General features: G+C 45.0%; 1 protein-coding gene across 4 annotated transcripts in view; it reads left to right on the forward strand.

The window, feature by feature from the left end:
• Window positions 1-14,157, forward strand: part of ANKAR (ankyrin and armadillo repeat containing) — a 1,199,016-nt gene that overhangs the window by 1,020,439 nt on the left and 164,420 nt on the right. For all 4 annotated transcript variants that reach the window (XM_078680368.1, XM_078680367.1, XM_078680369.1 and 1 more), the window contains 2 exons: window positions 4,886-5,044; window positions 5,767-5,884. In XM_078680368.1, coding sequence (XP_078536494.1) covers window positions 4,886-5,044; window positions 5,767-5,884 — 277 coding nt within the window. The remainder of the gene's footprint in view (window positions 1-4,885; window positions 5,045-5,766; window positions 5,885-14,157) is intronic.

Below are 14,157 nucleotides of genomic sequence, written 5' to 3' on the forward strand. Positions count from 1 at the left end.
GGATCTTCTCCAGCGGGCTGTTCTTCCGATCATCGATTTCTAGGGGCCTTGGGGTAAGCTAACCTGGCCTAGGTCACCGTCCTCAAGAAGGCAACCATCCTCTATAGCTACCAACTGAAAGGGCGAGATTTTGATCGATACCTTATATCTATTGATCCAAACCTCGATCTGGTCGACTGAACCTTTATTGCCTGTCTGTAAGGAAAGAAAGTGCACCTATTTCCAAGTTAGTTCACCCAAGAAAGGACTCTACTCTCAAAGATCACGGACAACTTCTAGTTTTCAAAAGTTTATTGTAAAGATATAATGAGCTGCAAATACAGGCATCTCAGAATGAGATTCACGAGATACACAGGTCCAATTACATACATGTGCTCTCGAAAAGCCCTCAGACGAGCGACAGAAATCACTAACACAAGTTCTAAAAATAGCAAAGCTATCAGCATAGACGCATATCTCTCCTTCATTTAGGTTGGAGGAAAAAAACACACAGGTTAGGCGTCCCTACCCTGTTCTAGATGGTATCCCTACTTAACCAAATCCCAACCTAACAAAGGTGTCAGCAATGAATGACCCCCAAGGGAAGTCACCCACTCTAAGTCTCTTGGTGAAAACCTAAAGTTCTCCAGTCATGACCCCTCTCTGCCTACCCATCCACTCTCTTAGGGGTCCTCAGGTCTCTGCTCTAACTCCACCCAGGGGTGCTGTCCCTAATACAAAACAGTCAACAACCTTTGAGACGCCCCTTGTGGAACGCCCCTCACGTGGTGCAACTTCAGGCTTTTTCCATGATGCTTTGTATTGGGCCTCAGACGTTAGAGTTGACCTTGCTTCTCAGATTCTTCTCCGGCCCGCTGATACCCCTTAAACATTCCAGAACCCTCCTCCATGTCTGGGCCGTCTACTGAACAGACCTCTATTCATTCATTTATAATTGGATCCCCCCTTTCCTGTTGCAGACAGATATTTGCCGCCAAGAACCCAACTCTCATAAACTTCTAAAAAGGCTTGCAACATTTCTCAGCCCAGACATGTACGTGTAAATCAATGCTAAAACATTTCAGGCCTACAATATTTCTCATTATGATTATAGCATTCAACTTCTTCATTTAATTAAAACATGTTAATACTCTTATTCTATTATTAAGTAAACAATTCTATAAATCATGGCCTATTTAATGCAATGACCAAAAACCTTAAAACAATCTGTGTCGTGAAAAGAACCACCTTCCCTTTCCCTCCAGCTCTGGCCCTGAGGCCTACCACGTTCTGCGTTTTACCGCATACCATCTTATGTTGTAACAGCTTCACGACATGGATTCAAAATAATCACGTCTAATAAAGTCATATAATGTCACACATTTCTGTATTAGTTCCACACCTACTTAAATCTCTACATTAGCTATACATTTAGGATATAATTGCAGATACTATTAGCACTCATGGCATTTCTCTTCATGAATTATGCTTACTACAGATAAGTGTGATGTACTCATACATTTATCAGTTTGCGCTCTCTCACTACCCTGAACAATTGCGAGCCAATAGACTTTATGCAAACATTCCTCCCATAACCTTTTGTATTTGATTGACTTACACCCATTGCCAATTGTAAATGAACAATCATTTTTCGACACTGACCCTTCTCCAGTCAGCATGCACCTTAGTGTTTGAAGCAAACAGTATCAAAAAGCAACAGCACCTGCATCTACGGCTGTCAAAGGGACGCCCATAATCAGATGAACATTAACACAAAAACAAAAATATCTTAAAGGAATATATCTGAGATGAACTAAGGAGGAGAGCATCCAGAATCATGAATGGCCATGTATATGAATATAAAATAAGCTACTAGCGTAATAAAGCATACTTGAGGATATTTTGAACTTCATCATTCCAAGCATTTTCAGTTGAATACATGTGGATAAGATAATGGAGTGTCAAGGCCCACTTAAGACTTCTTCAGAGTCAAATAATGTATTTCCTGGCAAAAAATAAGATGGTTAACACAGCACAAATCTTAGAATCGGTTTATTACGAAGGTTTAGTGGGGTGTGGGGGTACTTGTGTGGCACAAAGTAACACAAAGCATTGCATTACATCGCTTTACTTACCACTCCTCTGGGCACAGCGCAAAATTACTCAGCACCCCACAAACGGCCATGCTTCCCTCAGTAAATAATCCTCACAATTTCATACCTTCATCTGAGGGAAGCACTAGAGATTCCCTTGTTTCCTACTGGAGGTATTACAACTCGGACTCACCTTCCATTCTGTCTGAAGTTGGCCACCAGTTTTCCCACCAACTTTTTGTAATGTCTGCCCATCCGCATCCTTGGGAATCAATCATACCGGCCGCTTGCTGGATGACTGGTTGAGCAAGCCCCCAAGTGCTGTCTGTACAATCCCCACAGACAGCCTCTGTGCCCGTTGAGTCCTCATCAAGCCCCCAGGTGGGTAACTATGGCACAGGTATGGTCTAAAGGGGCTTGTAAACCATGCCCACACATTAACACCAGCTAGATTTCAGGTTGTTTCAAGATTGTGTTCAAACTCCGTTGCTGGTTAAAACAGAGAAATATGCCTGGCGCTGCGCCTCCTTCAACACTAGTTACCCTCTGGCTTGGTTACATACATATGACATAATACACGAAGAACTAGAGGCCGGTTTCTTCAAAACAATGACAATCATTAAAAGTGTCAAGATCAAAAATTAACAAATTAAAAACACTATTTAAACAATTATACCACAACATATTTTAAAGTTGTTAATGTGACACTATCAATCCGAAATCATTCCTAGTGAGTATGCAGTTATCAAGATCGAGTTCCTCTGTGGAAAGGCTCATTTCATTCGGTTTATGATCTCTGAAAAACTGTCCTTTGGGTGTGCTAGTAGCCAGTTCATCTGGAGATTTTAATTTGTTAGGATCTCGAAATTGTTGTTAGTGATTGCCATTGTTTTATGTTATTTTACAGCTTTGATAAAGCGCCACCCCCTCTCCCAAACACACGTTTGGATATAAATAATAAATTAACCAAACTAAGTAGAAAACTGTATGCAGTACTGCTTCACGAGGACACCAGCCGCCAGATCTTTGTGTATTTGCTTTAGGACAGGTCAGTTGTTTTGCGTTTGCAGATACGAAAGACAGGTGAAATGAGGGAGCAGCAAAAACAGCTTCAGTACAAAAACTGGTATCTCCCGAACATCTTTAACCCCCCATAAACTCGGCAGTGATCTTGTTGTTCTCATCTCTGTGATAGAGAAGTGGCCGCATGTAACACTGCTGCAAGGAGGCAGTCAGCAGCTAATGCTTTGTAACTCTGCACAAACATACAGGGCAGTTATACACGCCATTGTGCTTGATTGGCGTAAAGTGACAGCCCTAATCTGAATTTTTCTAAATGTGTGGCATTTTATGCTGTACAATTTATCAAATCCATATTTAATGAAAGACAGAAATCTTGCTCTGATGGTTACGAATCGCAAGGATGGGTGGGATGGAGGGGCGGCAGTTGTAAGACTCAAAAAATCCATAAATGTTTTCCGGAAATACGCCTGGAAACTAGATGCACTCGCAGGTTTCTAGTCAAAGTCCAGCAACTCCTGTTTATGAATTCCATTTTCACCGACTTTTTTGTCTGTTTTTTTTTTATAGAAATATTTTTCCTTTTGGTCAAACTTCTTCCCTTGTACCACCAGCAATTTTTTGGATATGACTCTCCTCTTCCCTACCTTCAAAGGGATTTACTCCTGCCCTTGCTAAGGGTGCAGCTCTCACCTCTTCCAATAAGGGATGTGGTTGGCGAGGAGTTAGAGAATAATCACAAATATTCACGTTCTTGCGTGTGCCCAATTTCACGGAACATTCCATCCCTGGAACTCCCCATCCACGACCACGTGAGTAGATTTACTCCTGCACTAAAGTCTTTGGGCCCGATTCAACAAAAAATGATTTGATTTACTCTTGTAGGACTCCTGGCTGTTGAATAGTAAACCAGTAGTTCTACAAGAGAAAATCACACAGGGCTAGAGTCTCAAAGGTAACTTACAGTAGCAGTTTGTGAATTCTAAAATGTTGTAAATTTACTCAAAAGATTAACATGTCCTTAAAACTGTAAGTTGCCTTTGTGAATCAGGGCTTGCGTGAGTAAATCTTTTCATGAGTGCCATCCCAGCTTCTCAGAATTAAATAAAAAACTGAGATTAGTAAAATAAAAAAAATTCTACTTGTACATAAACCAAATTTGAACTCACGGCTTTGTGAATCAGGACCAATAAGTAAAACAGTTCATATAGTAACGCCCTTTGACGCTCCAAAAAACTAGCAAATACATAAGTTATATAAAATAAATTGTGACTAGGCTTCTACCTGGAGAGGGCCAGCCCATTTCCGTTTGCCTAGCCTTGGATTTAGTCTCAGGCTTTGATATGTCTGGTTTATAACGTTGAGGTTCTTTAGGTGACCTGTGCAGCATGTGAAGCAAGAGCATACATGCCAACAGACTCTATACAGACGGGATACTCACGTTTTTTTTTTAGCCAAAAATGACTTCGTTTTAGCGGTCTTCCACCTCAAATTGTCTCTGCTTCAGCATATGTCCATGGGAAAAATACATTTTCAAAATCACGCACTTTCTGAATGGAAAATGTTGGTATGTGTGCAATAGTGACTATATTTGTCTGCTTTTCCAATTGACATTTGTAGGGTTTTTCTACTCGGGTTTAGTAAGGCGCTCAGTGTTCGGAGTCCGTTTGGAGATGCGCCAGTTTGTCGTCATTCATAAATACTTGTAAGGCATATTGAATTTGGTATGTTTATTACTTTTTAGAGTGCGTTTGCAAAAAACATTGATCACGGATCTTTCTTCATCTCTTCAGGACATTCGCTTGCGAGCAGGTTACGCCTTAGCGCTCTTTGCATTCAGCAACACGCTGCAGCAATTCCTGCTTTCAGAGACAGGAGGGGTTTCAATGTCCATCTTTGAACCTTTTCTGAATTCACCAGTTGAAACAGACAGAGCAACAGCAGCGTTCCAGGTAATGGGCCCAGACTCCTCGCACTACACCTGTCAGAGATGCAAGCAGGTCTGGCTTCAGACATTGTACATGTTATATTGCTCATTTTCAGAATGATGATGACGTGGACACTGACACGATCACTCAGAATGCGTTGAAAGGATTTTAGAGCTAAACATAGGGTAATATGCAGAAAAGGTTTGCAAGTCCGGTGAGATCTGGGCATGGTGGAGTCACAGGACAGCATTATACAGCCATACTGCCAGCTCGATAGATTATAGGACCTACAAACTAAGCCCCATATTGACACACACCGGATCACAGTGTTGTGATATTTTCTTTCTGCTCTGGAAAGCATCCCTAAAGTCTCGCTGGGCGCTACTTTGTATCAAAGGGGCGTGCAATGGATGGTACATGGACTCTCCCCTTGCAACCATCCATAGCTTTTGACGTCAGTCCCTATCTACTGAAAAGGTAGAGGGGGGTGATTTGCATACAAAAATTACTCTTCCTCTAGGGAGGCATAGAGTTGAAGAAAAAATGTATTTTCATTGTGTGGGAGTGATAGAATGCATCCAGAATGCAGCATGTTGGCACTTGCAACCTCTTCAAAATTAAAGAAAACATATATATTAACATGTTTTCCAAATTGCCACACTTTTCGTCACTGACAGTTTGTGTTTTAGAAAACATTTCCTTTAAAGAAAGTAGAAATATTTACAACAGTATCACTTTGTTTCCAGATCATAGTTCTTGCTCGAGTTATAGCAGATGTGGACCAAGTGACTTTGACGGCCAAAGGTGTTACTATTCTTGTGAAGCTGCTCCGCTCAGAGGAGCGAGACACTATTATCCTGGCAGGTAAGGCTAGTTGGTGACATGTTAAATTAGACTTTGACAACATTTTAAAGTTTTTCTATATATACATTTTCTATTATCATCAGCAGCTGCATGTTTTTTGTCATATTGACTTTGTGGTGTCCCCAAAACATCAGCAGCTGTAAACATTGTAATGGGAGTTCAGCTCAAGTACTGAATAGGAGCAGAAGGGTTAACTTTCATCTCACTACATTTACTGTATATCCACTTTTGATCGAGACTTCTAACCACAGATTCCTCACCTTTTGAATATTCCCCAGGCGTCAGACTGGCTCTGGAAACTTTTGAGCAATACCTCTGCGTGCCGGTAGGTGGCACCATGAGGCTCTTAACTGACGTTGTTCCGTTCTGGAAATGAAGTGCATGGCCAACATTGGCGCCGCTCTCTCGTGCTGACATTACTTCCTTTCTTTCCAGGACCCAGGACGCAGTCTGTTTCTGACCTAGTTACCTTAAAATTTACAGTGTGCAAGAACCAGGGCTCGAGTCGGGGTACCACGCAGGTGGACGGCGTCCCCCCACTTATTTTACCGGGAGCTCGATACCTGGAGCAAATGGAGCCACACATTCACTCTTTGGCCTCTCTGGGGCGAGATCGGAGCTCATTCAGAACGCTGCTCACGCGCTGGCTTCTCTGATGCAATCGCATCTAAGTGGGGAGCAAGGGGAGGCAACGAGTCTGATGGTGCAAGCCACCTTTCGTGACGTCACTTACTGTTGTGACATCAGTGTCCCCCCACTTATTTTTTTAGGACTTGTGCCCTGGCAAGAACAATTTAACTTCCTAAAACAACATGTTTTAAACCTTGTGAGGACTATTTCAACCAAATGTCCATGACAGATCCTCATCAGGTTTGCCTGTGGTGCCTGGAGTTGAGACACGGCTCGCAGTAACTGTACATCAATTAACCTGAAGGCCATACAGGACCACGAGGCGAAACTCTGCGTTGCCAAGCAGCGGAAAACTCCACGCCATTATCTGTCTAAGTTAAAGGGTCAGTTTTGGTCCCTAGGTCACGGGAGTTGATTCTGAGGTCGATCGTCGTCATGCTCTAAATCTTCAGGTAAAACGTACAAAATTAACCCCTTTCATGCTGCACTACTTGCCCAGTGCTGCCGTCGGCCAATGGCCGACGCGGCCCCGCCCGTTTTGCGGAAGTGCCGCACTTCCACAAAATCGTGGGCGCATGAAACGGGTTAAAGCAGGACTCAGCCCATTCCCACCACTCGATCTTGCTCCCGAAGTCGATCAGTGTCAGAACCCAGCCCGCAACTTGTTGCAGTCCAACCCAAGTTAAGATGTTGCTCTAGGACTGGGTGGGATTTTATTTGTTCTGTAGAACCTACATTTAACAAGAATTAGCCAAACCAATAGGCCACAACAACACAACCTATTGGCTTTGCCAGTGCTTTTTCTTTGGCTTAGATGGCTGCCCACAGGTGACCATGCATCTACAAGGTCCATCTTTGGATACATTTTGTAATGTTTTAATAATTGCCTTTCAAAGCTGACTGCTGTCTATGTGCAAACATCTGCATCAGCCACCTTTAAATGGGATTTTTTTTAAAGTAAAACAAGACCGATCACAGATATCCTTAGCACATGTGCACACAATGTCTGCCATCATGAATTAGTCAAAATGTATTTTAAGGTGGCCTCCAACTGATAGTGGCAGACAAGCAGGAAGGGATAAAAAAAGAGTCAGAGGATCAACAGACAAGGAGTAGAGGGAGCAGAAAGAGAGAAAGGCTAAAGATTCTCTCACATGCACAGAGCTGGCATAAGCAGAGGATGGCTACATGAACCAATGTAAATGCTACAAAGCCTAAATGCGCCTTGGTGCAACAAGCACATTGTGGAAGAATGCCATCAAACCAGGAGCATATTTATGGAATGTATCAGATACAATATGTCTTGCCAACTCATAACTAAAGCTGTCTGCAGGTCAGACCTAAAAATGAGTTTCTGTGTTCCTTTGTAATTGTTAAAATGTGGTTTTCACCAGAAGGAGTATTTTTTTCTTAATACAAGAAGGAAAAAAAGAAAGATAGTGATTGGACATTTAAGCTTATTAAAACCAGTCTTTAGCGCATGTAACACGTAACAAAGCCTACGTTTTTTAGTGGTTAAAAACCAACATTCTGGGCTCAGGTGAAATTGTGTTCTAGGTTTGCAGTATCACATAGAGGCAGCAGTTGTCAACAAGTCCGGGTGTATCAAAGCACAGATTAGGTTTGTATGGTTGTATGTCAGAACGGGGAACACCCATTACACCGACAGTGTTACTTGGGAGGGAGGGCGAGGGGCGGGAGAAAAGTAGACCAAAAGTTGTATGTGTGTGTAAAAGGCCGCTTTATTAAGACACAGGTGCACATTACAAATACCAACCTTGGCAACGCCTTACAAAACTAAACCTCACTAAATAAATAAATAACTACAAACTCAGCCCCCCGAACCCTCCCCCACCCCTAAAACATTTGAGCCCTCCCGCTCCCAACAATACATCAATAAACAATATAACAGCATTATAACATTACGTCATCAATAAAACATTACATCATCAATAAAACATTTCGTCATTGAACAAACATACGTCATCGTTAAAACTTTATTCGTCAAACCACAATTGCAATAACAACGGTCAGGTCCTCCATAACCATAAACCCTGCCTGACCCTGCACTCCTGCAGATACCCCCCTCACAAAACTGAACGGTCAAACCATGACCAACATACCCCAGCACTTGTCAAAGAAATACTCGAACTAATACTCAACCAGCAATCTGCCTAAAACCGTAATGATACCCAAAAACACCGCACAGCACCTGTGTCTAGCGACGAATACAAATACAAGATAAAAAGCCCCTGCACACCGGTGTCCCACAAAACAGCCTTTCACTTAAAAAAGAAAATTGGAGCAAAAAAGCACCAAAAATGGGAAAAAACGAGACAGCGAGGGGAAAAAGGGAACATTAATGCAAAAAAGAGGGAGGGAGGGTGGGACAAAAAAGCTACAAGCCCACCTAGCCACCAGGTCACCAAACCTAAAATGGTGGCTGGTAGGCAGTGGGAGGGGAGTTTATAATTGGGCTATACTGGTCCTACTAGACCAGCCCAAATCTAGAAACTTCTGTCTCCTTAAAGGGAAACCCCTCGCAGCCCTCCCAAACCGCCCGGGGGAGGGGACCTCCCGGCGGTCGGCTCCCTCCCCCAAGCCCCCCTTGGGAGGGAGGGCGAGGGGTGGGAGAAAAGTAGACCAAAAGTTGTATGTGTGTGTAAAAGGCCGCTTTATTAAGACACAGGTGCACATTACAAATACCAACCTTGGCAACGCCTTACAAAACTAAACCTCACTAAATAAATAAATAACTACAAACTCAGCCCCCCGAACCCTCCCCCACCCCTAAAACATTTGAGCCCTCCCGCTCCCAACAATACATCAATAAACAATATAACAGCATTATAACATTACGTCATCAATAAAACATTACATCATCAATAAAACATTTCGTCATTGAACAAACATACGTCATCGTTAAAACTTTATTCGTCAAACCACAATTGCAATAACAACGGTCAGGTCCTCCATAACCATAAACCCTGCCTGACCCTGCACTCCTGCAGATACCCCCCTCACAAAACTGAACGGTCAAACCATGACCAACATACCCCAGCACTTGTCAAAGAAATACTCTAACTAATACTCAACCAGCAATCTGCCTAAAACCGTAATGATACCCAAAAACACCGCCACCCAGAAAGGTGGGCGGGGAAGACACGCCTCCCTTTCTGCCCCCCAACCGCGAAGCGAAAGAGAAACCAGAAAATCAGCGCTGCATGGCCAATGCCCGGGCTAAGACCTCACGAATCTCCAACAAGTAGAGTTCCATGCCCACACGGGACAAATGAACTCCATCATCCCTAAAGAACTCAACAGACTCAAACTTAATGTCCCTGTGTGAAATCCTGCTGAAACCAAGGCTCCTACAGCAACGAGACACCTCCGAATTCACTTTCTTCCTAGCCCGATCGACAGCCCTGGGATTCACCGCTCCTCTCCATATCCTGCGAGGGATTAACTCTGTCCAAAAAACATGACACCCAGCCCACCGTTCCTTAATGAGGCCTAAATCTCGTTTCATAGCTCGCAGCAAGACTACACCTTTCGTTGCACATAGGTCATTTTCTCCCAAATGAATGACTAAAATATCCGGGCAGACACCGCCCACCATGTTGTTGTTCAAACAAGGGATCAACTCTCTCCAGAGCATCCCGCCTTTACCCTTCCAAAGAACGTTAAACATTCGATCATTGAAACCAAGTAGGTCTCCAAAGTAACTTCTCGCTGCCTGGACTCTGGCCCACTTGACAAAGGAATGCCCCACTATCCAGACCGTTACCACCGAGGAGCGAGGCCCAGCAACGGATCCTGAAAAAGAAAAGAGAGTTAGAATCATGTGAAGGAGGATGACGCATGCGCCTCCTCCGCCGAGCTCCTCACATACCGCTGGAAACAGTTAGAAGACCAGCGCCCCAATCGCTTAATATCCCTTTCAGACCAACTTCTGTGAAAAGCTTCAGTGGCTGCACCTATTCTGAAAGAGTGAGTACCATAAAGATTGCCATCGAGACCTATGTGCTGTAGCGCTTTGCGCAAAACCATACGTAATTGATAAGGTGTTACAGGGGTGCCATTGATATGTTGGAAAACCAGGACTTCATCGCCACCCCCACACAAGGAACGCCAGCGCCGCGCCAGCAGTAGAGGGCAAGTAAGCTTCGGAGCACATGCCTGTAACCACACACCTTTCCCCTTACCCGTCTGATCAGTTTTAGAACTGGCCAACCATACATGAACTCCCTCATCATAACAAAAAACGTCCTTCCAAAACAATCCACACTTATATTTTGAACCCAACAACTCCGATACCCTGAAAGCACCAAAAAACATGAACGCCATCAGCATTGAGAAAAGACATGCCTCAAAATCATCCGAACAAACTAAAGGCAAAACTGTAATTAACCTGGCAAGAACTTGCCAAGATAGAGGGGCTCTGGATCTACCAACGTGCCCTTGCTCCCTGGCCCAGCCCTCAAGCATCCTTCTACCAATTTCCCCCGCAGATGGAGGATAGCCCCACCACAACTTCCCCATGAAAGCAATCCCCGCCAGTTTCCCAGCAATGGTTACTTTGGTCAAACCCTTATCCATGAGGTCCAGTATAAAGTTGACCACATCATCCGACCGACTCGACAGCTCCTCCCTTCTGACAGCACCAGATTCCAGAAATTCCTTCCACGCAAGGGAATACGCAGAACGCGTGGACACAGACAGAGAACCTACCACCAATTGAACGACCCGACCTCGCCGACGTGCCACAGATGACTCGGCATCGGAGTCGGGGATCTGTCCGCATCCCTCGCCAGTCCACGGAATCTCCCCCACTGTGAACGAGACAGAGCATCCGCAATGTCATTGTCCACGCCAGGAATGTGTAAAGCACGAAAATGAATATCGTGTTTCAAACAACCAAGAACAAAAACTCTCATAAGTTTCAACACTTGTTCGTCCCTGGCCGATTGGCGATTCACTATCTCCACCACCGCCATGTTATCCACACGAAACAGCACTTTCTTGTGCGCCAATTCCTCCCCCCACAGTGTCAAGGCGACCAATAAAGGGAACAGTTCCAGGAAAGTGATGCTGCGACCTCCATTCAACCATTCATCGGGCCAACGTTCCGCACACCATTTGCCATTCCAAAAGAGCCCAAAACCATCACTGCCAGCAGCATCCGAAAACATTTGTACATCCCACTGAAAGTCAACCTCTCTGACCAAGGGGACACCATTGAAGGAGTTCAGGAAAAACTTCCACATTCTCAAATCCTCCTTGACACCAGCAGACAGACGAACACGATGGTGTGGCAAATGATGACCTGCCAAAGCCCTGCCCAGTCTCCTACAAAAGGTCCTGCCCGCTCTCACCACTCTGCAGGCAAAATTCAAATGACCCAAAAGCACTTGAATCTCTTTCACCAACACTTTTCTCTTTGACAACATCACATCCAGTAATTCAATCATGTTGACCCGTTTGTCCTCGGGCAGTCGAGCAGACATAACCACAGAGTCTATTTCAATACCCAAAAAGGAGAGGACAGTGGCAGGGCCCATTGTTTTCTCGGGAGCCAAAGGAACTCCCAAATCCTCCATGAGCCCTTGGAATGTGTCCAGAGCCTTCTGGCACTCCGCGGAGCCCGGGGATCCGACAAAGAAAAAATCATCGAGATAGTGTGTTACCAGGGTATGACCGGACTGATGTGAAAAATACCATTGCAGAAAAGTACTAAAACACTCAAACAAGGCACATGATATGGAGCAGCCCATCGGCAGCGCCTTGTCCACGTACCATTTACCAGCGAACTGAATACCTAAAAGGCTCCAATCGTCCGGGTGGACAGGCAATAACCGAAAAGCAGACTTGATGTCACACTTAGCCATCTCAGCGGCTGCGCCCGCTGTCACAACAAGTGACATGGCCACGTCAACCGAAGAGTAAGAGACAGACACTGCCTCCGGGTCAATGAAATCATTAACAGACGACCCTTCAGGCCATGACAAATGTTGAATCAGTCGAAACTGTCCCGGTTCTTTCTTCGGGACAACTCCAACCGGTGAAACAATCAAGTTATGGATCGGCCAATCGTGAAACGGGCCAGCCATCCTCCCTTCATGTACCTCCTTATTAAGTTTGTCTTGTACCACTGTGGCATGTTCAGAAGCTGATTTTAAATTGGCAGACCACCTCCGTTCCCTAGAACCTAAGTAACCGAGTCGGAACCCAAACTGAAAACCTTCCAACAGTGTAACTTTTGCTGACTGATCTTCGAAACCATGGAGGGCAATACGCAGCCTTTCTAAATTAACTGGCGTACGAGCTCTTGGACCCAGCACCCTTAGCACCTCTGTATCCCCTTCCTCCTGAAAATTGTGAAGTCGTGTTTGATGTTCCTGAAACCGTTTGCTTTCCATGTGTACCCTCCGATGGCTGATTGTCCCAACACTTGGACAACGGGTGTTTCCTACCACAACCTGAGCATTCATGTTTAAATTTACAATACTCCCTGGTACAGGAGCCCTTATTAAATTCCCAACAGAAACCAGACCCTGAGTGCAAGGTTGCAGTGGACCCCACCCCTCCCCGGGTGGGCTTCCCCTGAAAGGGCCGATAAACTAACGGCAAACCACTGGCCGTAAAAATGGTTTTCCCCCCTGACGCCGACCCCATTGTGTGTTGCCACAAGTCATTATCCAGCTCCCCCCACTTAGCCTCCGGGTCCCAAGCCATCCTGGCCCTAAATTCCTCATCATATTGAGACCAAGCAAAACCACCCCCGGTGATCTGGGCCTTGCGAATGACGTCCATGTATTTAAAAAGGGACACGCTGCGCTGAGGGAACTTTTCGCAATATACACTGGCATAAATCAAAAATGCAGCTGTCCAGTTTTCAATAGTTAAAGGCACTCTGGGGCGTTTTGCCAGCTCAAACTCCTCCTCCTTAGACCCCTCTTTAGACCGGACTTCCCTGTGGAGTAGCTTCAGTAGTTCCACATACTCACCATTCCAAATTCGTTCCTTGGTACTTAACATGAGATGAGCACCTAACGGTTTCGTAACCCCCATGTAAGGCATTTTCTTGATTTTTAATTCTTTACTGGCCACAGGCTCTTTAACCTTGCTGGAAGCACCAGCCATAACACCACTTACCACCTTGTTCGTAACGTCTACCACATCATCTGTACCAACTGCTGTGTCTTTTACATATCGACCTTTGACCAGACGGCCATCACCACTAATCACTTCGGTTTCACCACCTGTACCCACAGACACCATCGTAGGTTTGGCCTGAGTGGCTGATTGCTCACCTGGCAACAGAGAGACCACTCTCGATGGCTCCGCCCGTGTCTCCGAGGTCAATGCATCCGGTCTGCGAGGCGCCCTACTCGACGGGCCGTGCTCTCTTCTCCCTTGCACTTGACTTTGGACCACTGGAGCCTGTAACACACTACAAGAAACATGAGAGGGCACCCCCCCTTCCGGATCCCGCACTTCACCTTCTTCAGGACTCTCTTCGTCGTAGTCCAACACCACTGAATCGACACTGGTATGTAACAAATCACCACGGGTCTTACCCAACCCGGTATCAACCACCGTACATTTAAATGATTTTGAAACTCCAGGAGGGGGAGCAGACT

This window comes from Lissotriton helveticus, chromosome 3_1 (assembly GCF_964261635.1).
Source record: "Lissotriton helveticus chromosome 3_1, aLisHel1.1, whole genome shotgun sequence".
Lineage (NCBI taxonomy): Eukaryota > Metazoa > Chordata > Amphibia > Caudata > Salamandridae > Lissotriton > Lissotriton helveticus.